The sequence below is a fragment of the Pristis pectinata genome, chromosome 31, assembly GCF_009764475.1.
Source record: "Pristis pectinata isolate sPriPec2 chromosome 31, sPriPec2.1.pri, whole genome shotgun sequence".
Classification (NCBI taxonomy): domain Eukaryota; kingdom Metazoa; phylum Chordata; class Chondrichthyes; order Rhinopristiformes; family Pristidae; genus Pristis; species Pristis pectinata.
The window spans coordinates 20,915,700-20,938,903 of record NC_067435.1 but is presented as its reverse complement, the minus strand read 5'-3'; the positions used below and the strand labels follow the sequence as shown (position 1 = coordinate 20,938,903).

The following is a 23,204-nucleotide window of genomic DNA, read 5'->3' as shown; positions in this document are numbered from 1 at the left end:
GAATGAGCTGAATATGAATGTATGCAGCACATTTGCTCAATCGCTTCCCGAGCTGTCGGAGTTCAGTCTGCGGGAGACGGAGAACAGGATTGGGACCAATATTAATTTTACTGCATTCACAAAGAGCTTTGCGAGAACAAAGCCGAAGGTGCAGTTTAAAATGATCACAGGAATCTACCGTGAACTCGATATTGAACCCCCAACATATCAACAAATGCATTAACCAAAATCAAATAATTAAAGTTTCCATCGACTCATGCTGCCGGGTCACTGCTCCCTCTGTGAGGCGGTGGGTGGCTCTTACAAGAGCCTTTGTGTTGTGCTCGAGAGAAAGGGGCCAGTTCTTCAGCCGCCGAAGCCATAGAGAGTGCGGCCCTGGCGTTTCAGAGCGTACACCACATCCATGGCAGTCACCGTCTTGCGCTTGGCGTGCTCGGTGTAGGTGACCGCGTCCCTGATCACATTCTCCAGGAAAACCTTCAGCACCCCACGGGTCTCCTCGTAGATCAGACCCGAGATGCGCTTGACGCCGCCGCGCCGAGCCAGGCGCCGGATGGCTGGTTTGGTGATGCCCTGGATGTTATCACGGAGCACTTTACGGTGCCGCTTGGCTCCGCCTTTGCCCAGTCCTTTGCCTCCTTTCCCTCTACCAGACATGATGCTGCTTCACTCAAGTCGCTGCTCAATGACACACCGACTGCTGCTGTCTCCTTTTATACACAGCGCCCCGACCTGCCCGAAAAGGGCGCAGAGAGACAGAGAGAGAGAGAGAGAGAGAGACAAGGGGAGGGGACAACGTCAGAGGGACAGACAGAGCAGAGAGCGGCCTCTCATCTTCCGGCTCCGCCCCCACTTTTCAAACACCGCCAATTTCCAAAGATCAGTCGACAAAGAAAACGAAACACAGCACGGGGACACTTTTATAATCGCGCGGGATCCACATTGAAGGTCAGCCAACAATATCACCATTTAAATTAATTAACACGTTGTTTCGTCTCCATCCCCAGAGGCCGTTCCCTCTAGCCACACTGCTGCACCCAGACGGTTCAGCGGTTTAGTGTCACGTTAACCCGGCTGAATTGGCGAACCTCCTGTGTTGAGTTTTGGGCTGTGAGGTGGGGAATCTCCATCAGTGTTTCCCACTCACAGACGCTCTTGGCATCTGTGAAGGAAACGGCCTTGAACGGAGCCTGGAGCCGAACACATCCCCTGTCCGAATGAGGTTCTGCCCGGACATCCTATTTTCTGGGTTTTATTTTGGATAGTGGGGACGGGACGGGTGCAGCAAATGTCAGCGAGGTACTGGGATCCGGGGTTTATGGTTTCCCCCGAAATTTGAGCCCGGTCCCGGGACAGGAATTCGGGATCAGCTCTTTCATGAGAGATGTGGGTGGCTCTGAGAAGAGCCGTTGTGTTCAGGTCTTTACAAGTTGCGCTTTTTAATTCACTTCTTTTTGGACGCTGCCTTTTTGGGTTTCGCTGCTTTCGGCTTCGGCTTGGGTTTCAACGATTTCTTGGCCTTTGGGGCTGCGACCTTCGTGGGGCTCTTGGCTTTTTTCGGCATGGCCTTCTTGGCCGCTGGTTTCTTAGCCGCCGCTTTTTTAGCCGCTGGTTTCTTTGTGAGAGTTTTCTTGGCCCCCAGTTTCTTGGTGGGAGATTTCTTGGCTGCAGACTTCTTCGTGGGAGATTTCCTGGCCGCTGATTTCTTGCTGGGAGATTTCCTGGCCGCTGGCTTCTTGGCGGCTGGTTTCTTCGCTTTCTTCACCGATTTCACGGAACTTTTATCCTTACCCGTCTTGAAGGAACCGGAGAAGCCCACGCCCCTGGTCTGAAGCAGGGAGCCTGTTTCCACTTTCCTCTTGATGTTCAACCTGATCTGGGCGCTGCGCTTCGCCACATCGACGCCTCTGGCGACCAGAGCCTTCTTGATGGCGATCGCGGACATCCCCCTCTTATCGGGACAATCCGCCACAATCTGGTCAATCTGTTCCCCCAGCTTGAGACCGGCTGCCTTGTTCCGGGCGGGCGCCTTCTTCTTCTTGGGAGCCTTCGTCTGGGGGGGTGGGCGCGGCTGGAGGAGCCGCTTCGACGGCTGCGGTTTCGGTCATGTCGGCGACTCTGCACAAACTCTGACACTCGGAACTGAGTGAGAAATGAAGCGAGAGGCGGCGACACAGAGCAACTTAAAGGCAGCGAGCGGACGGGGCGAAGACATCCTGCTGACAACTCCCGGCCGCTCCGTCTCTCTGTGTTTCTCTCTCCTCAAAAACTCTCCGATTCCAATTAAAATCAGACACCCCGGAGACCCAGACTGGTCCCGGTCAATGTCTGAGGCCGGAACGTTTGTTTTTAATGAAGTTTGATCCGAATTAAAGGCGGCGCTTTCCACTTAAACCCGTTTCACTGCTGCACTGACCGCGTTTCCTCCCCGATCGCTGACATGTTCGCTGCTTTTCGACTGAAATATTGAAACCAACTAAAACTTTGCAGCTAATTCCCACTTCAGGACGGAGCTGGGGAGCGGAGCGATCCCGTGACAGTGAAATCTTTCCTTTTTCTACAGGAGGGACTGAGAAATCCGGCGATGTGATCGGACCCATAAACACAGTGACACCAGTCTAAGCCTCCCGCACCTTAACACACTCTCTCTGACACAATGTTCACATCTGCACCTTCACAGCACAAACTGTGGGCCCGATTCACAGTTCCCAGGACAGGTTTTCCTCTCCGCTCCACCTGTGCTGCGGAGTCTCGGGGGTCACTTGTAGTTTCCCAGCTCAGTAACTGTTAAACACTCCGAGACCGGCGCTCCTCACGGTCTCTGATCCCTGGATTGGGGTTGGCCTCACCTCTTCCTTACGGGGGCTGCACTTTCAGTTTAAACAGGAGACCAACACCGTTCACAGGCTCCAGCTGTGTGATCAACAATATTCTGTATAATCGACACCAAACCTCCTTACCTTTCTCTTCCATTCCCCGGTTAATCCCACAAATCTGTTCGAGTTTCTTGAAGAGGTAACCGGGAGGATTGATGAGGGAAGGGCGGTGGATGTTGTCTGTATGGACTTTTGCGAGGCCTTTGACCAGAATATCAAAGTCAAAGTCGAGTTTCGTATCGACAAGTCCATGCACAATGATGAACTTCCTTCCAGAAGCATCTCAGGCACATAGCATCAGAGACACATCATTCACGTGAAACCCATAAATGACACATGCATTATACAAGGTCCCCCAAGGAGGGATAGTCTGGAAGGTGAGATCATTGGGGAACCAGGGAGAGGTCGCTCAGTGGATTCAGAACTGCCTTGATGGTGGGAGTCACAGGGATCGGTGCTGGGCCCGTTGTTGTTCATCATTATATGAACGATTTGGATGAGAATGTACGAGCCGTGGTTGGTCAGTTTGCAGATGTCACTGAACCAGGTGGTGTGGTGCAGAGTGAAGAGGATTAACAAACATTACAGGGGGATCGTGGTCAGCTGAAGAAGTCGGCTGAGGAATGGGAAATGCCATTCAATCCAGATCAGTGTGAGCTGTTGCAATTCCTGGTCAAACCAGAGAAGGACTTTGTGAACACAGCCCAGTCTATCACGGAAACCAGCCTCCCCTCCATTGACTCTGTCTACATGTCCTGCTGCCTCGGGAAAGCAGCCAACATAATCAAAGCCACGTACCACCCTGTCATTCTCTCTTCTCCCCCCTTCCATCAGGCAGGAGATAAAAAGTATTGAGAACATGTATCACCAGGCTCAAGGACAGCTTCTCTCCTGCTGCTGTAAGACTCTTGAATGGACCTCTTGTATGATCAAGGTGAACTCCTGATCTCTTCATCTACTGTGAATTCCGAATTGTCTCAATGATGGGAAACAGAGGGTGATGGTTGAAGGTTAGGAAAGTGTGAGCTGATGCATTTTGGACAGTCAGACCAGGGTGCGTCTTGTACAGTGAACGGCAGGGCACTGAGGAGTGTGTGGACAGAGAGAGGTGGGAGTACAAGTGCACAGTTCGCTGAAAGTGGCCACACAAGTGGACAGGGTGGTGAAGAAGCCATTTAACACGCTGATGTTTGTCATTCAGGGCATCTACTTTCTGATTGGGGACATGATGTTGCAGTTATGTAAGTAACTGGTGAGGCCGCACTTGGAGTATTGAGCTCAGTTTTGGTCACCCTGTTATAGGAAAGATGTTGTCAAGCTGGAGATGGTGCAGAATAAATTCATGCTGCCTGAACTAGAGGGTCTGAGTTATAGGGAGAGGTTGGCCCCATAGGATCTTTATTCCTTGGAGTGCAGGAGAATGAGGGGTGACCTCATAGAAGTTTCTAAAATCATGAGCATTTTAGACCAGGTGGACGGTCATAGACTTTTTCCCAGGGTTGGGGAGTCCAGAACCAGAGGGCACAGATACAAGATAAGAGGGAGGAGATTTAAGAGACCTGAGAGGTAACTTCTTTACACAGAGAGCAGTGATGGCCTGGAATGAGCTGCCAGAGGAAGTGGTCGAGGCAGGTACGATTGTACCATTTCAGAGGCATTTGGATAGGTACATGGAGGGGAGGGGCTTGGAGGGTTATGGTCTGAACGTGGGCAACTGGGACTAGCAGGAGGATGCTGTGGTCGGCATGGACCAGTTGGGCTGAAGGGCCTGTTTCCGTGCTGTTTTACTCTATGACTCATCATGGACTTTCACCTGATTTGTTCCCAGAGAACAGTACAGCCCAGCAACAGGCCCTTCACCCACCATGTTGGGCTGAACTGGTTAAGCTGGTAATGAAATGCCTAACTACTCGAATTATTTCTACCTACACAATGTCCATGCCCCTCCATTCTCTGCACATCCATGTGCCTCTCAAACACCTCTATCAGATTTACCTCCACAGCCACCCCTGATAGCGCATACCAGGCACCCACCATTCTCTGTGTAAGAAAAAAGCTCACCCTGCACATCTCCTTTAAACATACCCCCTCTCACCTTAAATGCATGTCCTCCGGTCTTAGATATTTCAGCTCTGGGAAAACCATCCCTGCTGCCTGCTGTATCTTTGCATCTCATAATCTTCTCAACCTTTATCAGGCCTCCTCCCAGCTACTGTCACTCCAGAGAAAACAATCCAAGTTTGTCCAACCTCTCCTTATAGCTCATACCCTCTAATCCAGGCAGCATCCTTGTAAACCAATTCTGCACCCTCTCCAAAGCCTCCACATCTTTCCTATAATAGGTCAACCAGAACTGAATGCAATACTTCAGATGTGGCCTAACCAGAGTTTTATAAAGCAGCAACATAACTTCCCATCTCTTGAACTCAGTGTCTCGACTGATCAAGGTCAGCATGTCATTCACCTTCCTTACCAACCTATCAACCTGTGCAGCCACTTTCTGGGTGCTGTGGACTTGGACCCCAAGATCCCTCTTTACACCAAAATTGTTAAAGGTGTTCCCAAAGAAGTGGTTGAGACTGGTACAAAAAGAGCATTTGAGATTGAACTGGACCGATGTATGACTAGGGAAGGGTTAGAGGTATATTGTTCAAATGTGGGCAAATGGGACTAGGTTGCAAAGGCACCTTGGTCGGTATGGAAAGGTTGGGACTTTTATCTCCTAGTTTTCCATTAGTAACCGTTCAGACTCACACCGCATAACACCCGCAGCCACTTTCTAAATGTATTTTTTTTTTGGAAAGAAATCTCAGAATAAACGGTTACTATTTATTTTTTCACATTTCTGACGAGCTGTTTCTAAGTTTCCTTCTCATATTTTGTTCATTTTTATATAATCTTCTCCTTTCGTTACTATTTCTATTTCCCTTCCACAGATAAGGACTTTGCATCGAAATGTTTCCCTCTGAAGCTCTTTTTTTCAGGACAGTTTCAGCAATGTCTCTGCAACGTCTCTACAACACTGACAGGGTCCCAGCGGCTCCTCTTGATTGACAGCTCGCTCCGCCCCGCCTCCGTGCTGCCGCCCAGTCACGTGACAGGCAGCGAACCGGCCGAGCCTTGTGCGTGTTGACGTCACCGACGGCGTTTCCCCCAGCAACGGGCCGGTCGGGGCCGGGGCGGCGGCGAGGCCTGGGCCCGGGGGTGGGGGTGAGGCTTCGCCCCAGCCGGGGCGGCAGTTCCCCGGGGCCGGGCAGCAGTGGCCGGGGGTGGGGCCCGTGTGTCCGGTTGTCGGGGTGGGGGGGCCGCACTGAAGGGACAGCGGGTGGGGAAGGAGGCGGACGGGTCGCCGCCTTCAGTAGCGGGGCAGAGAAGGGAAGAGCAGCGAGGGGCCGGGAGCCGGGGGCGGCCGGGGGGCGGACACTGGGGAGGCCGCAGCGGGCCTGCGGTTCCAGTGTTGCCTCAGTCCCCGCGGGGCGGCCTGAGGATGCAGGGCCCGGGGGTTGATCCCCCCTGGGATCAGATCCCATGGGCTGGGAAGGGGAAGCATTGAGCCGGCTGAAGCTGCGCTGAAAGGGCCGCTGCAGAGAAACTGCTCCCTCCATCGGCGCCTCTGACACCAGCCGACAGGGGCTCCCGGGGGCAAACCAGGACAGCAGCTGCTGGCAACACCCGGCAGGTCGGGCAGCATCTGCGGGGAGAGAAGCAGAGGTTCAGTCCCGTGTCTCAGCTCTGGTTCTGTCTCCACAGACGCTGCCTGAGCTGCTGAGGGTTCCCAGCAGGGGCTGCCTCTGTCCCGGGGTTCCTGCATCTGCAGGGTTTTGTTAACCTCCCAGCTAAAAAATAATTAGGGTCCTGAGGTCAAGGACTGAACTGAAGTGGGGTCGGTCTGTACCTGCTGGGGTTTAGAAGAATGAGAGGTGATCCCATCGGCTTCTCCTGTGGTTTGCAGGGTGATGTGGAGAGATGGAGGAGGCGGCGACTGGATCAGACGGGCTGCTCCTCGCTCTCTGCCGTTCCCATGTGGATCTGTGACCTGACTGGTGGAGTCTGTGGGCCTGGCTGCTCCTCCACTGTGGGCATTGGCCTCTTCCTGCCTGCAGGACAGCGAGTGGTGAGTCTCTCTGGTCCGCTAATTACCTGGGACCCTCTGACATCTCTGCTCTCCTGCGTCTGTGGCCCCTTTTGTATCCTCACATCCCTTCCATTTCAGACAGGAGGCTTGTGACCAGTGGTGAACCACAGGGTCTGGTGCTGCTCCTCTGTTGTTTGTCATATACTGTACATTAAAGATTTAGATGAGAATGAGTCATAAGTTTACAGATGACTCCAAAATTGGTAAGGTTGCATCAAGGTATAGATAAATTTGGGAATGACAAGTGGAATTTAGCTCAGATAAGTGCACAGTGTTGCGTTTGGCAAGTTGAACCAGTGCAGGACCATAGCTAAAGCCCGGAGATTGGTGTAGGACAGAGAGACCTCTGTGCATGGTTCCCTGAAGGTGGTGATGCAGGCAGTCCGGGTGGTGAAGGAGGTGATGGGCACGCTTGCCTTCAGGGCACTGAGTACAAGAGTCAGGATGTCATGTTACCTTTGCACAAGACCTTGGTGAGATTGCATGTGGTGTATTGTGTGCAGTTCTGGTCACCCGGCTACAGAAAGGATGTGATTCAGCTGCAGAGTATACAGAAAAGAGAAGGATGTTCCCGGTACTGGAGGGCTGGAGTTACAGGGAGAGGCTGGAGAGGCTGCAGCTGTTTACCTCGTTCAAGTTTTTTCCCAGAATCGGGCAGTCTAAGACCCAGATTTAAGTGAAAGATGAACTGTTTAAATGGGAGCTGAGGGGCAGTTTTCAATACAGACAAAGCTGTAGAGGCCGGTACAACTACAGTGAAAACACATTTGGACAGGTACATGGATCAAAAAGGTTCAGAGGGATATGGGCCAAACGAAGGCAGATGGAACTAGACCAGGTAGGCAACTTGATCAGCATGGATGTGTTGGGCCGAAGGGCCTGTTTCCGTGCTGTATAAATCTATAACTCTATTTTGGGAAGTGAAACCAGAGCAGGATGTACACAGTGAATGGCAGGGTCCTGGGGAGTGTTGCTGAGCACAGAGACCTTGTGTGTTCCTGCTTCCACCACCTCTGGCAGCTCATTCCAGGTACCAACTATTCTCTGTGTGAAATGATTACACCTCAGATCCCCTTTAAACCTCCCCTCTCTCACCTTAAACCTCTGCCCTCTAGCTTCAGACACCCATATCATGGGAACCAGACACTAACTATCTACCCCATCTGTGCCTCACACAATTTTATACACCTCCATTATGTCACCTCTCAGCCTCCTTCACTCCAGGGAAAACAGACCCAGTCGATCCAATCTCTCCTTATAGCTCAAGCCCTCCAATCCAGGCAACATCTGCACCCTCTCAAGTGTAATCATACCTTTCCTGTGGTGTGGTGACCAGAACTGTCCACAACACTCGGAGTGTGGCCTGACCAACGGTTTGTGCAGCTGTAACACGTCCCAACTCTTTTCTATAATTCTGTGGCTGATGAGGGCAGCATGTCAAACGTGGTCTTCATCACCCTGTCTACCTGTGTTGTCACTTTCAGGGAACTGTGGAACAACACTTAAGAAGCATCTGCACAGGTTAGTGAATGAGCAAAGCATGGAGGGATGTGGAGTGAATGCAGGCAGGTGGGATTGCTGGAGATAGATGTGATGGTCGGCAGAGACGTGATGGGCCGAAGGGCCTGTTCCTGTGCTGTACAACCCTGTGACTGTGACACCCCACCACTGCCTGCAGTGACTTTGGCTGCCTGGGCCCTCAGCTCTGAGCTTGTCTCACTGAACCCCTTGTCCTCTGAGATGACGCTTGGACCCTCCCACTGTGACCGAGCTGTCAGCCGTCTCTCCTCATGTTACCCACAATGTTCCCCAATTTCCCACAGAAAAGGAGTGTTATTGATGCATCTGGTGTCACACACTCGGTGATGAGGGACGGGAGAGTTTGATGCCCCACAGGAGGGAAGTGGTTCATTATTTGCCCCTCCGTCCCCTGGTCCAACAGAAATCCCTGCCCCTGGGTTCTGAATGTTCCAGGTGTCCGGCCTGAAATGCTGTGTTCCAGCTTCCCACTGCACTTCCACACTCACAGGTTTATGCAGCAGAGAAACAGGCTCGTTGGCCCATCGTGTCCATGCCGATCACCGAGAATCTGTCTCTGCTAATTCAGCACTCGGTCTGTCACCTACTGTGCCTTGGTGATTCAAGTGCTCATCCCCATGGTCCTTAAATCCCTGCGTGCACCACCCCCCTCAGGCAGTGTGTTCCAGGTTGTAACCTCCCTCTGGGCGAGAGAAGTAATTCTTCCTCAGGCCCCTCGCTCCTGTCCGTAAACCTCTGCTCTCTTGTTGTGTACACCTCTGCCTGGAGTCAGAGAGTTGTACAGCATGGACACAGGCCCTTCAGCCCAACTCATCCATGCCCACCTGAACTAGTCCCATTCACCTGCATTTGGCCCATATCCCTCTGAACCTTTCCTATCCATGTACCTGTCAAAATGCCTTCAAAACATTGTCATTGTACCCACCTCTACCACTTCCTCTGGCAGCTCGTTCCACACCCACCACCCTCTGTGTGGAAAAAGTTGCCCCTCTCACTGTAAGCCTGTTCACTCTGGTTTTAGTCACCTCCACCCTGGGAAAAAGGCTGTGACCACTCACCCTGTCTATGCCCCTCATGATTCATCTACCTCAGTAAGGTCAACACTCGGCCTCCTACGCTCCAGGGGAAAATGCCCCAGCCGATCCAGTCTCTCCTTTGAACAAAAGCCCTTCATTCCAGTCACATCCTGGTGAATCTCCTCTCCAATGCAGTCACCCCCTTCCTGTAGTGTGGCACCAGGAGTGTGCGCACTGTTCCAGCTGTGGCCCAACTAATGTTTTATAAAGTCCTTCCAAGACGTCTGCTCTGTGCCCAGCTGATGAAGGCAGGTATCCATCGGCCTTCTTCACTCTATCTCCCTGTTTCTGCCAACTTCAGGGGTCTCTGTACTTGTACATCACATTCCCTTTATTCCTCAGTGCTCCCTCAGGCCACACCATTCATGGGGTGTCCGACCCTTAGTTAACTCTCCATAATGCATCACCTCATAGTTATCAGGATTAAATTCCATCTGGCATTGCCCTGCCCAATTTCCCAGCTGATCCATATCGTTCTGTAGTCCCAGACTGCCCTCCTCACCAGCAGCACCACCTCCAATTCTGTGTCATCTGTAGACTTGTAAATTATAACCCCCACTCCCCCCCCCATTCACATCTAAATTATTCATGTGGGTGACAAACAGCAGGGCCCCAGCACTGATCCCTGTGGCACACCACTGGGCACAGGCTGCCGATCACAAAAGCCACCCTCCAGCATCAGCCTCAGTCTCACAGCACTATCTGCACAGGTGTTGTTGCAGTTGTACAGGGTGTTGGTGCAGCCGCACTTTGAATATTGTGCACAGTTGTGGCTCCCTGTTTATAGGAAGGGCATCAAAGAGTGCAAAGAAGGTTTTGAGAATGTTGCCAGGACTGGAGGGCTTGAGTTATAGGGAGAGGTTGCACAAGCTCGGACTTCATTTCTTGAGGCGCAGGAGACTGAGGGGTGACCTTCTCGAGGTGGATAAAATCATGAGGGGCACAGACAGGGTGAATGCACGGTCTTTGTCCCAGGGTAAGGGAATCAAAAACCGGAAGACGTGGGTTTAGGGTGAGAGGGGAAAGATTTAAATGGGACCTGAGGGGCAACTAATTGACACAGAGGGCGGTGCATATATGGAACAAGCTGCCAGAGGAAGTGGTTGAGGCACACACAGCAACAACATTGTGAAGATATTTGGACAAATAGGTGCAAATGTTTAGAGGGCTATGGACAAAATGCAGGGAAATGGGACTAGATTAGGTGGGCATCTTGGTTGGCAGAGCTGAGTTGGGCTGAAGGGCCTGTTTCCGTGCTGTATTACTGTCTGACTCTGTCTCCTGTTACTGAGTCAGTTTTGGATCCGGTGGCTCTAACATTTTGGACCAACCTTCCACATGAGACCTTGTCAAAGGCCTTACTGAAGTCCATGTAAACCACATCACCCACACTGCCCTCATCAATGTATTTAGTCACCTCTTCAAAAACTCAATTTAATTAGGCAGGATCTCCCACCAACAAATCCGCACTGACTGTCCCTGATGGTCGCCGCCTTTCTATGTGCAGATTATTCCTGTCTCTCAGAATCTTTTTTTCTAATGTTCTCCTTACCACAGATTTTAGACTAACTGGCTTCCAATTATCTGCCTTATCCCTGTTACCGTTCCTGAATAAAGATCCTACATTTGCTGTCTTCCAGTCATCTGGCACCTCACCTGTGACCAGTGAAGATTTCAATATCTCCATCAGGGCCCCAACAATCTCCTCTGTTGTCTCCCACAGCAGCCTGGGATACATGTCCTCAGGCTTGGGATTTATCCAGTTTTATCCCTGCTGAGACGGCTAATACCTCCTCCTTTTTAATCTCAATGTGCTCCAGAATGTCGCTGCCCCAACGGAAACCCCCAACCACAATGTCTTTCTCCTCAGTGAACACAGATGAGAACGATTCATTTCAGACCTTGCCCACACCCTCTGGCCCCACACACAGGCTGTCACTTTGCTCCCTCACAGGACCCATATTCCCCAGTTCCCCTCCTGTTCTTGATATACTCAAAAGACTACTGTTAATTTACATAAAATTTCTTGAGCTTTTCTTTCATCTGAGCTGCCACTGATATTTTGTGACTGCACTTTGTCTTTCAAATTTCCTTTTTTAAATGCTCCCCCACTCTCTCCCCTCCTGCAGGCCCTCCCCAGTCTTCAGTGCTCTTTCCCTACCGGATGCTGCTTATTCTTTGAATCAAACCCTCAATTGCCCTTGACATCCAGAGTTCGCCAGACTTGCCATCCTTGCCCTTCCCCCATCCAGGAATACGGTGACCCTGAAACTCTCACTCCTTCACCCTGAAGCAAATCCCACATCCCAAATGCTGATTTCCAGGCAGGTATCTTCTCCCCATCTACACTTGTCAGGTCCTGTCTAATAGGAGATCAAATCAGTGTAGGTCTTGTACACTATATGATAGGGCCCTGGGGAGTGTTACAGAACAGAGGGATCAAGGAGTACAAGTGCATAGTTCACTGACAGTGGCGTCACAGGTAGATAGCGTGGTGAACAAGGTGTTTGGCACACTGGCCATCAGGGCACTGAGTATAGGAGTTGGCAAGTTATGTTGCAGTTATATAAGATGTTGGTGAGTACAATTTTGGTCACCCTGTGATAGGACTGATGTAATTAAACTAGAAATAGTGCAGAAAAATGTTCCAGAATGTTGCCTGGACTTGGGGGCCTGAGTTACAAGGAGAGGTGCATCGACTAGGATTTTAAACTATATCGCCATGAGGGACCTTGTCAAAGTGTCGTCCCAAAATTAATTTTCCCCTTCTGTCCGCTGTAAGTAACTCAGTGCCACGAGGTCCATTCGAACAAATACCTTTATTAGCAGTGCACCGCTAGGAGAATTCTCTTCAGCACTCACTAAGAGTCACTTCCCAAGTTCTCTCCGCACAAAGGGCAGACAGACATTTATACAGAAATTGTCATGCACATCCCATGCAAACGGCGCCGCGAGTTTCGGTCAAGCTATAGAGATCCCGAGACAGCTATCACACCTCTTGCTATAATCAAGGCATTCAAAGGCAGGTATCACCCTTCATTCTTCAGACCAAGCCTTCACTTCGATGTTAATTACACCCAGTATCGCCACTGTGACATATCGGAATGGTCCGTTACCCGAAACAAAGACAGTTAAATACTTAACATTCCAACCTAACTAGTGGGTCAGCAGCTTGCTAGTCCTTGCTAGAGAAACATAAATGCATATATATATATTTTGTTTACCAGTTATAGGTATGGTTGCAATTCTTAACCCTTCACTTCCTCAAAAGGCCTTGCTAAATTCCATAACGACAACACCCACTGCCCCACCCTCATCTACCCTCTCAGTTACCTCCTCGAAGAACTCCAAGAGATTTGTCAGACATGATTTCCAACACATAAAACTGTGCTGACTGTCCCGAGTCAGACTATCTCTCCAAATGCTTGTAGATCCTGTCCATCAGAATCACCTCCAGCAATTGATGCACAACCCATGTCAGACTCACTGGCCTGTAGTTTCCTGGCTTGTTTTTACTCCCCTTTCTAAACAATTAGCCACTCTCCAGTTCTCCAGAACCTCACCTGTGGCCAGAAATGAAGGAAAAATACTTGCAAGGGTCTCCACTAATTCTTCTCCCACTTCCCACAAGGTCTGAGAATGCACCAGGTCAGGCCCTGGGGATTTATCCACCTTAGTGCACTTTAAGGCCTCCAATACCTCCTTGCTGCTGTCGTATGTGGTCCAAGACATCACCAATCACCTCCCCCATTTCATCAGCTTCCCCATTTCCTCAGCTTCCATTGTTTGCTCCACAGTAAAAACTGAAAAGAAATATTCATTAAAAATCTCACCCACTTCATTTGGTTCCACACACAGACGGCCATGCTGATCTTAAGGGGACATATTCTCTCCCTGGCCTCACTTTTACTCTTAATAAACATGTAGAATCTCCTGGGACTTTGCCTCACCTTGACTTCCAGACCCTTCTCGTGTCCTTTTGTTGCCCTCCTACCTTCTCTCTCAAGCTGCACCCCTGCACGTCCTGTAGTCATTCACAGATTCACTAGTTCCCAATTGCTCACATGCAGTGTATACCTCCCTCTATTTCTTAACCACAGCCTCAACATCTCTCATCAGCCAGGGTTCCTGAAAGCTGCCAGCCTTGCCCTTCATCTTAACAGGAACATGCAGGCCCTGAACCCTTGACATCCCCCTTTGAAAGGCCTTCCATTTGGCAGATGCTCCTTTCTCTGCAAACAATCTCACCCAGTCAACCACTGCAAGATCCCGTGTAATGGCTCCAAAATTTGCTCTGCCCCAGTTCAGGACCTTAACCTGTGTACTGACCGTATCCTTCTCCATAACTATTTTAAAACTAATAGAACTATGGTCATTGGACCCAAAGTGCTCACCGACAGACACTTCCGCCACTTCTCCTGCCGCATTCCCCAGAAATCTCCCTTTTCCAGAACTACTTCGAAACTTCCTGAGTTCTGTTCACTCACTCCACAGTCCTTGTCCACTGACACTTTACCCACCTCCCTGCACTGGACCCAGTAGGACTATCTATGTACTGGCACAACAAGCTCTCCTGGATGCACTTAAAACATTCCACCTCTGATCCTTTCACACAAAGTGGATCCAGTTAATATTGGGGAAGATAAAATGCCCCGACTACTGTAACCCTATTCCCAATACACCTCAGTGTGATTTCCCAAGAGATCTGCTCCTCAATCTCCCACCAACTGTTGGGGGGCCTGCAGTAAAACCCCAGCAACTGGAATGCCCTTTTATTACTAAGATCTGCACACACAGCCTCATGTGAAGAGCCTTCAGAGACATCCTCCTTCGTTACTGCAGTGATGGTGTCCTTAACCAATCTTGCAATGCCCCTGCACTCTTACATCCCTCCCTACCACGTGTGAACCTCCTACACACCAGGGTGCTGAGTCTCCAGGGTGCAGAAGGTAACGTGATAGAGAGGAAAGCCAAATTTTGTTTTAAACGTTCCATTTGTACCCACATCTACAGCTTCCTCTGGCAGCTCATTCCATGAACTCACCACCCTCTGTGTGGGAGAAGTTCCCCTTCAGGTCACTGCTAAATCCTTCCTCTTTCACAATGTCCTCTAGTTTTAGACTCTCCGACCCTTGGAAAAAGTCAGTGATCATCCACCTAATCCATCCCCACCCCCCCCCCCCCCCATGATGATATAAATTTCTATAAGGTTCCTCAGCCTCCTAACCTCCAGGAAAAAATAGGCATGCCCTCTCCAGTCTCTCCTGTTAACTCAAGCCCTCAGTCCCAGTAACGTCCTCTTGAATCTTTGCTGCACCCTTTCCAGCTTCATTGCATTCTGCCTATAGCTGGGCGACCAGATCTGCCCACAGTACCATAGAACCAAACAGCACAAAACAGGCCCGTCGGCCCACCGTGTCGTGTCGTGCCGTCCATCAGACCACCCTCACACTACCTAACCCCTTCCTCCCGCATATCCCTCTATCTTACGTTCCTCCATATGCCTATCCAACAAGCTCTTGAACCTGTTCAATGTATCTGCCTCCACCAACACCCCAGGCAGTGCATTCCATGCACCAACCACGCTCTGGGTGAAAAACCACCCCCTGACATCTCCCCTGAACCTCCCACCCATAACCTTAAAGCCATGACCTCTCGTCTTGAGCATTGGTGCCCTGGGAAGGAGGCGCTGACTCTCTACTCTATCTATTCCTCTCAATATTTTATATACCTCTATCATGTCTCCTCTCATCCTCCCCCTTTCCAGTGAATAAAGCCCGAGCACCTTAAGCCTCTCCTCATATTCAATACCCTCCAATCCAGGCAGCATCCTGGTAAATCTCCTCTGCACCCTCTCCAATGCCTCCACATCCTTCCTATAATGAGGCGACCAGAACTGAACACAGTACTCTAAATGTGGCCTAACTAGAGTTTTGTAAAGCTGCATCATAACCTCGCGGCTCTTAAACTCAATCCCGCGACTTATGAAAGCCAACATCCCATTGGCCTTCTTAACTGCTCTTTCCACCTGTGAGGCAACTTTCAACAAACTGTGAATATGAACCCCCAGATCCCTCTGCTCCTCCACACTGCCAAGTACCTTGCTGTTTACCCTGTACTCTGCCCTGGAGTTTGTCCTTCCAAAGTGTACCACCTCACACTTCTCCGGATTGAACTCCATCTGCCACTTGTCAGCCCAGCTCTGCATCCTATCAATATCCTTCTGTAAGCTCCGACAGCCCTCCACACTATCCACAACACCGCCTATCTTAGTGTCGTCCGCAATCTTACTAACCCAGCCCTCCACCCCCTCATCTAAGTCATCTATAAATATCACAAAAAGTAGAGGTCCCAGAACCGATCCCTGCGGGACACCACTAGTTACTGCCTTCCAATCCGAGGGCACTCCTTCCACCACAACCCTCTGCTTTCTACATGCAAGCCCATTCCTAATCCACACAGCCAAGCTTCCTTGGATCCCTTGGCCTCTGACCTTCTGAAGAAGCCTACCATGAGGAACCTTATCAAATGCCTTACTAAAATCCATGTAAACCACATCCACCACACTACCCTCATCAATCTTCCTGGTCACCTCCTCAAAGAACTCTATCAGGCTTGTGAGGCAAGATCTTCCCTTCACAAAGCCATGCTGGCTGTCCCTAATCAGTCCATGATTCTCTAGGTGTTCATAAATCCTATCCCTTAGAATCCTTTCTAACAGCTTACCCACCACAGACGTGAGACTCACCGGTCTATAATTCCCTGGCCTATCCTTATTACCTTTTTTGAACAAGGGGACCACATTCGCAATCCTTCAATCCTCCGGCACCACCCCTATAGACAACAAGGACTCAAAGATCCTTACCAGCGGTTCAGCAATCTCCTCCCTCACCTCTCGAAGCAGCCTGGGGAAAATCCCGTCAGGCCCCGGAGATTTATCTGTCTTAATATTATTTAACAACTTCAACACATCCTCTCTCTTGATATCAACAACCTCGAGAACATTACCCCTACCAGCACTCCCTTCCGCATCATCAAGACCCCTCTCCCTGGTGAATGCCGAAGAGAAGTACTCATTGAGAACTTCTCCCACTTCCGCCGCCTCCAGGCAAATTCTCCCACCTTTGTCCTTAATCGGACCTACCTTCACCCTAGCCATCCTCCTACCCTTCACGTACTTGAAAAAGGCCTTGGGATTTTCCTTAACCCTACTAGCCAAAGCCTTTTCATGTCCCCTTCTAGCTCTCCTCAGCCCTTTCTTAAGTTCCTTCCTCGCTACTCTATATTCCTCACGGGCCCTGTCTGAACCTTGCTGCTTATACCTCACGTATGTTACCTTCTTCTCCCTAACAAGTTGTTCCACCTCTCTCGTCACCCCCGGTTCCTTCTCCCTGCCATTCCTTCTCTGCCTCACCGGGACATATTTATCCCTAACATCCTGCATAAGATCCCTGAATACCGACCACATCCCCATGGTACATTTTCCTTCAAAAAGGACATCCCGATTTACACTCCCAAGTTCTCTCCTTATAGCCTCGTAGTTAGCCCTTCCCCAATTGAAAAACCTCTTGTCCTCTCTGCACCTGTCCCTGTCCATGACAATTTTAAAGGTTATGGAGCAATGGTCACTGTCCCCCAAATGCTCACCCACCAATAGATCCTTCACCTGTTCCGGTTCATTTCCTAAAGCTAGATCTAACATGGCATTCCCTCTAGTCGGCCCGTCAACATACTGTGTCAGGAATCCCTCCTGGACACATTTAACAAATTCTGTCCCATCCAAACCTTTGGCACTAAGCAGGTTCCAGTCTATATTTGGGAAGTTGAAGTGTCCCATTATAACAACCCTGTTATTTCTGCTTCTCTCCAAACACTGCCTGCCAATCTGCTCCTCTATATCTCTACTGCTACCGGGGGGCCTATAGAATACTCCTAGTAGAGTAACTGCTCCTTTCTTGTTCCTTAATTCCACCCATACGGACTCTAGAGATGATCCTTCTACAACATCCATCTTTTCCACAGCCGTAACAGTGTCCCTGACCAGTATCGCCACCCCTCCACCTCTTCTCCCCCCTTCCCTATCCCTCTTGAAACATCGAAAACCAGGAATATTCAATATCCACTCCTCTCCTGACATCAGCCACATCTCAGTAATAGCCACGATATCAGAGTCCCCCATACTTATCCAAGCCCTCAGTTCATCCCCCTTATTCCTGACACTTCTTGCATTTAAGTAAACACACTTCAGTCCATCTACCTTACTACTTTTACAGCCTGTATTCTGCTTCTCCTTCCCCAAAGCCTCTCTACCTGTTTGATCTAACTTTTCCCCATTCCCTTCTTCCTCTGACCTACTCCTCCGGTTCCCTTCCCCCTCACAAACTAGTTTAAACCCTCCTGTACCACCTTAGCAAATCTCGCCGCAAGGGTATTGGCCCCCTTCTGGTTCGGGTGTAACCCGTCCTCTCTGTACAGGTCCCACCTTCCCGAGAAGAGATCCCAATGATCCAGAAATCTAAAACCCTCCCTCCTGCACCAACTTCTCAGCCACACATTTATCTGCCACCTCCTTCTATTCCTACCTTCACTATCACGTGGCACTGGCAGCAATCCCGAGATTGCTACCATTGAGGTCCTGTTCCTCAATTTTCTGCCTAGCTCCCTGAACTCACTCTTCAGGACCTCATCCCCCTTCCTACCTATGTCATTGGTGCCAATATGGACCACAACTTCTGGCTGCTCTCCTTCCCACTCAAGAATTCTGTGGACCCGATCAGTGACATCCCGGACCCTGGCACCTGGGAGGCAACATACCATCTGGGATTCATGCTCACTGCCACAGAACCTCCTGTCTGTTTCCCTGACTATCGAGTCCCCTATCACTACCGCATGTCTCTTTCCCACCCTTCCCTTCTGAGCAGCAGTACCAGTCCCAGTGCCAGAGACCTGGTAACTGCAGCTAGGCCCCTGCAGGTCATCCCCCTCATCAGCTTCCAAGGCAGAAAACTTGTTACTGAGGGGAACAGCCTCCGGGGCTCTCTGTCCTGTCTGCCTGCCTGACTTCTGCTTCCTCTTCCCTCCCCTGACCGTCACCATTCTATCTGCATCCTGAACCTCAGATGTACCTACCCTAACGGGGGTGACTGTCACCTGATGCACCGTGTCTACATAACTCTCTCCCTCCCTTATGCTGCGCAGTGTTTGTAGCTGCGACTCCAGTGTGAGTACAGTGTGATGTCACCAACAACTTGTACAGGTGTAACACAAAGTCCCAACTCCTGTACTCGGTGCCCTGACCGATGAAGGCAAGTGTGCCTAACACCTTCACCATCCTGTCTACCTGTGTTTACAACACTGCCCAGGGCCCTGCCATTTCCTGTGCAAGTCCCGCCCTGGTTTAACTTCTCAAAATGCAACACCTCACACTTGTCCCAGTTAAATTCCATCTGCAGTTCCTTGGCCCACCTCCCCAGTTCATCAGGATCCACTTACAGTCTTGGATAAACTTCACTGTCCACGGTACCACTGATTTTGGTGTCATCCACAAACTTACTGACCATGTTATCAAAATCATTGATATAGATGACAAACAACAGTGCACCCAGCACTGATCCTTGTGAACACAACTGGTCACGCGTCTCCAATCTGAACAACACCCCTCACTACCCCCCCTCTGTCTCCTTCCCCCAGGCCAATGTTGCAGCCACTGATGTCAGGCTCACCGGCCTGTAATTCCCTGGCTTGTCCTTGCAGCCCTTCGTTAGGCACAACGTTAGTCATCCTCCCGTCTTCCGGTACCTCACCCGTGGCTGAAGCTGATGCAAATATCTCCCACAGCCCCTGCAATTGCTTCGGAAGCTTCCCACGGTGTCCTAGGATACAACTGATCAGGGCCTGGGGATTTATCCACATTGATATGTTCTCCTCTGAAAGGCCGTGTCTCTGTGACTGCAACACTCCCACACCCTCTCCTGCTGATCAACTCTCTCAGTCCATCTGCTTCACCAGTGCATTAAAATGGATTCAGTTTCCCCTCCACCCCTCCCAGGTCAGGCCCATGTCTGCTCTGCCCACTGCACTGACCCAGCTGAGTGGGAAAGAAGTGCTTCCTGACATCCCCAGTGCACAGCCTGGCTCTAATTCTCAGGCCATTCCCCCTTGTTCTGGACTCTCCCACCAGGGGAAGTAGTTTCTCTGCTCTTATCTGATCAGTTCCATGAATTAGTCCAGTGTCAGGGCTGTACAGGTCTCTGCCCTTGAAGTGCTGGGGCTGTCCTGGTGTTTAATGGTGGAGTACAGGTCTGTGTGCTCACTGCACAGTGCTGAGAGTTTTATAGCTCTGTGTCCTTATGGTGAAGGACTTGGTGTTGTAAAGTTCCCTGTCCTTGTCATCCACTGTGGACTGTTCCTGTACAGTGCAGTGTGGGGGGTTTATGTGGCTGTGTCCTTAAGGTGCAGGGCTGTGGTTTGTACACTCTGTGTCCCTGCAGTACAGTTCTGGGTGTTGTATCATTCTGTGTCCTCACACCACACTGGTCTGATAGTGACACTTGTGTCTGCACCGTGCTGGGAGTTGTAAAGTCCTGTGTCCCTGCAGTGCTGGGATTGTAACTGGCTGTGTCCATACGATCCACTGCTGCAGTACAATGCTCCATGTTGTAAAGTTCTGTGTGTTCATGGTACAACACTTCCTGTTGTAAAGGTCTTTGCTCTCATACTGCAACGCTCCGTGTTGTGAATACCTCTGCCCTCACATTACCACAAGAACACAAGGGAACAGGAGCAGGAGTAGGTCACTGGTCCCTCAAGCCTGGCCCATGATTCCATATCATTGCTGATCTGCCCCACGCCTCCTCTACCAAATCAGTCACACTTGGACTCAGTTCTCCAGTTTTGCAAACATTTATCTCCGTCCTCTTTAAATCCATCCAGTGATCCAGCTTCCCCGTCTCTCTGGGGTAGAGACTTGTAGTGCTTGCCTTACAGTCAAACAGTGGCGTATGTTTTACAGGACTGTGCCCTTTCAGTGCCGTGGAGGGGTTTTATTATTGTTTCCTGTCAGTTCACTACAGTGATGTACAGGGCACACAGTGCAGTGTCAGTGACCTGTGTTGTGTAAAATGCAGGTGTCCCCCACTGGTGCAGTGTGTGGATGGCCGGGTATCTGTGTGACTAGTGTAAATCCAGAAAATGCTGGAAATACTCACTGGATGCAGACTGACCTAAGGACTTTGAGCATTTTCTGTTTCTATTTTAGATTTCCAGCATTTCCAAATTTGTATTTCATTCTTTTTTTTGTGTTATTACCAGTTGTAAAGGTCTGTGCCCTTACAGTACAGTGGCAGCTGTTGTAAAGGTCTGTGCCCTTACTATACAGTGCCGGCTGTTGTAAAGGTCTGTGCCCTTACAGTACAGTCCAGCTGTTGAAAAGGTCTGTGCCCTTACAGTACAGTGCCGGCTGTTGTAAAGGTCTGTGCCCTTACAGTACAGTGTCGGCTGTTGTAAAGGTCTGTGCCCTTACAGTACAGTCCGGCTGTTGTAAAGGTCTGTGCCCTTACAGTACTGTGCCAGCTGTTGTAAAGGTCTGTGCCCTTACAGTACAGTCCGGCTGTTGTAAAGGTCTCTGCCCTTACAGTACGGTGCTGATGATGTTTATAACTCAGAATTACATTGCAATGATGAGATTGTCCAGCTCTGGGCCATCAGTGTTGTGTTTTGTTAAAGCTCTGCCCCTGTATTAGAGAGCTGGGTGTTGTACTGGTCTGTGTCCTCACTGGCCGGTGCTGTATTCTGACAGCTCAGTGTGCTTGTGATACAGTGCCAATGTTTTTACAGAAGTGTGTCCTTGTTACACACTGACCATGTCCACCCCGGACTTTAAACACAGATGGTGCGGGAAGGGAGAGGATCAGGAAGAGACCGTTTGACCCATCAAGTCTGTGCCTGGGGTACAATCCCTTCAGTCCCATCCCCCACTCTCTCCCCACGGCTCTGCAGGTTATTTCCCCTGAAGGACCTGTCCAATTCCCCTTTGAACGCCCTGATTGGGTGTTCCCACCACCCTTGCAGGCAGTGAGTCCTGGATGAGAGCCACACTCAGAAGAACACAAGACAACAGGAGCCGGAGTTGCCCAACTGGCCCCTCACACCTGCCCCACCATTCACTGTGATCGTGGCTGATCTGTCCCAGGCCACAACTCCCCTTCTGTGACAGTTCCACATCCCCCTCACTTCCCTCATCTTTCCACCATGTCCCCCTCCTCTTTCCATCCCTCCAGTGTTGCAGCTTCCATCCCCTCCGGGTAGAGAATCCCAGACATTCCCCACCTCTGCAAGAAGTTGCTGCACATCAGCTTTGAATGGTCCCTCCCTGCCCTTGTACCTCTGTCCCCTCATTCCAGGCTCTCCCACTGGTGGAGACACCTCAACACCTCCCCTGTCGTCACCCCGAAGGACCGGGTGTGTTTCAGTAAGGTCACCCCTCGTTTTTCTAAACCCCAAAGAACTTGGATCTAATCTCTCTACAACCTCGGGATAGGACAACCCTCTGATCCTAGGGTTTATCCTGTTGAATCCCTTTTGGACTGAGCCCAATGTCAGCAGATCCGTTCTTCAGTAAGGGGACCAGTTGTGGCCTCACTAACTCCCTGTACAACTGCAACAACTATTTCTAATCTCCACCCTCCTGTAACAAAGACCAATGGACCATTTCCCTCCCAAACCACTTGCTGCACCCGGCTACTGAGCTGCTGTGATTCATACACTAGAAAACCAAGATCCCTCTGTTCCTCACCCCTCTACAATGTCTCCCCATTTAGATCACAACCTGCCCCTTGATTCCCCTGACTGAAATCCATGGCCTCACACCTCCCCACATTAAACTCCATTGACCAAGTGTTCTCCCACACACCCAACCTCTCCACGTCCTGTTGCAGAGACCAGATGTCCCCACCACAACGTGCCCTCCCACCTGTTTCCCTGTTACTGACTGACTTGGATACCTCACTCTGCCCCCCCCTCCAGGTGATTAATATTAACAGTAAAATATTGAGGGCCCAGAACTGATCCTTGGGACACTCCACTGGTTACATCCTCCCAGCCTGAAACAGACCTGTTTATTCTGTCTCTGTCTTCTGTGTGATAACCTGTCTTCTGTGTGATAACCAGTCTTTAGCCCATGTTAACACACTTCCCCCAGTACTGTGAGCTCTGGTCTTGTGCACCTTGTCAAATGCCTTCTGAAAATCCAGACACACCACATCTACAGGTTCCCTCCTAACGTCTCGAACAACTCTGGCATATTTGTCAAAGATGCCCAATTGTTGATGTTAATGGAGTCACTGAGGGGTGCAGCACAGAAACAGGCCCTTCAGCCCATCATGTCCATGCCAGCCACTGTACTTCTCCATCCTGATCCCATTTACCCCGTTTGTTCAGCATCCTTCTCTGCCTCGGTGATTCAGGGGCTGGTCTGGGTGCATGTGAAATGTTGTGGGTGACCCTGCCTCCACCTCCTCAGGCAGCACCTTCCTGATTCCCTCCACTCTGTGTGTGTGTGAGGGAATTCCCCCTCGGGTC

The 23,204-nt window shown here is 50.5% G+C and overlaps 2 protein-coding genes and 1 pseudogene across 3 annotated transcripts in view; 1 reads left to right on the top strand and 2 right to left on the bottom strand.

Moving 5' to 3' along the window:
- LOC127584842 (histone H4) overlaps window positions 1–23,204 on the top strand; it is a 1,041,564-nt gene that overhangs the window by 934,589 nt on the left and 83,771 nt on the right. The window lies entirely within an intron of this gene.
- LOC127584843 (histone H4) lies at window positions 2–872 on the bottom strand. Its single transcript, XM_052041803.1, has one exon. It carries the CDS (start codon window positions 655–657, stop codon window positions 346–348), a length of 312 nt encoding a protein of 103 aa, XP_051897763.1. The 5' UTR covers window positions 658–872; the 3' UTR covers window positions 2–345.
- On the bottom strand, window positions 1,439–2,414 carry LOC127584829 (histone H1-like; annotated as a pseudogene).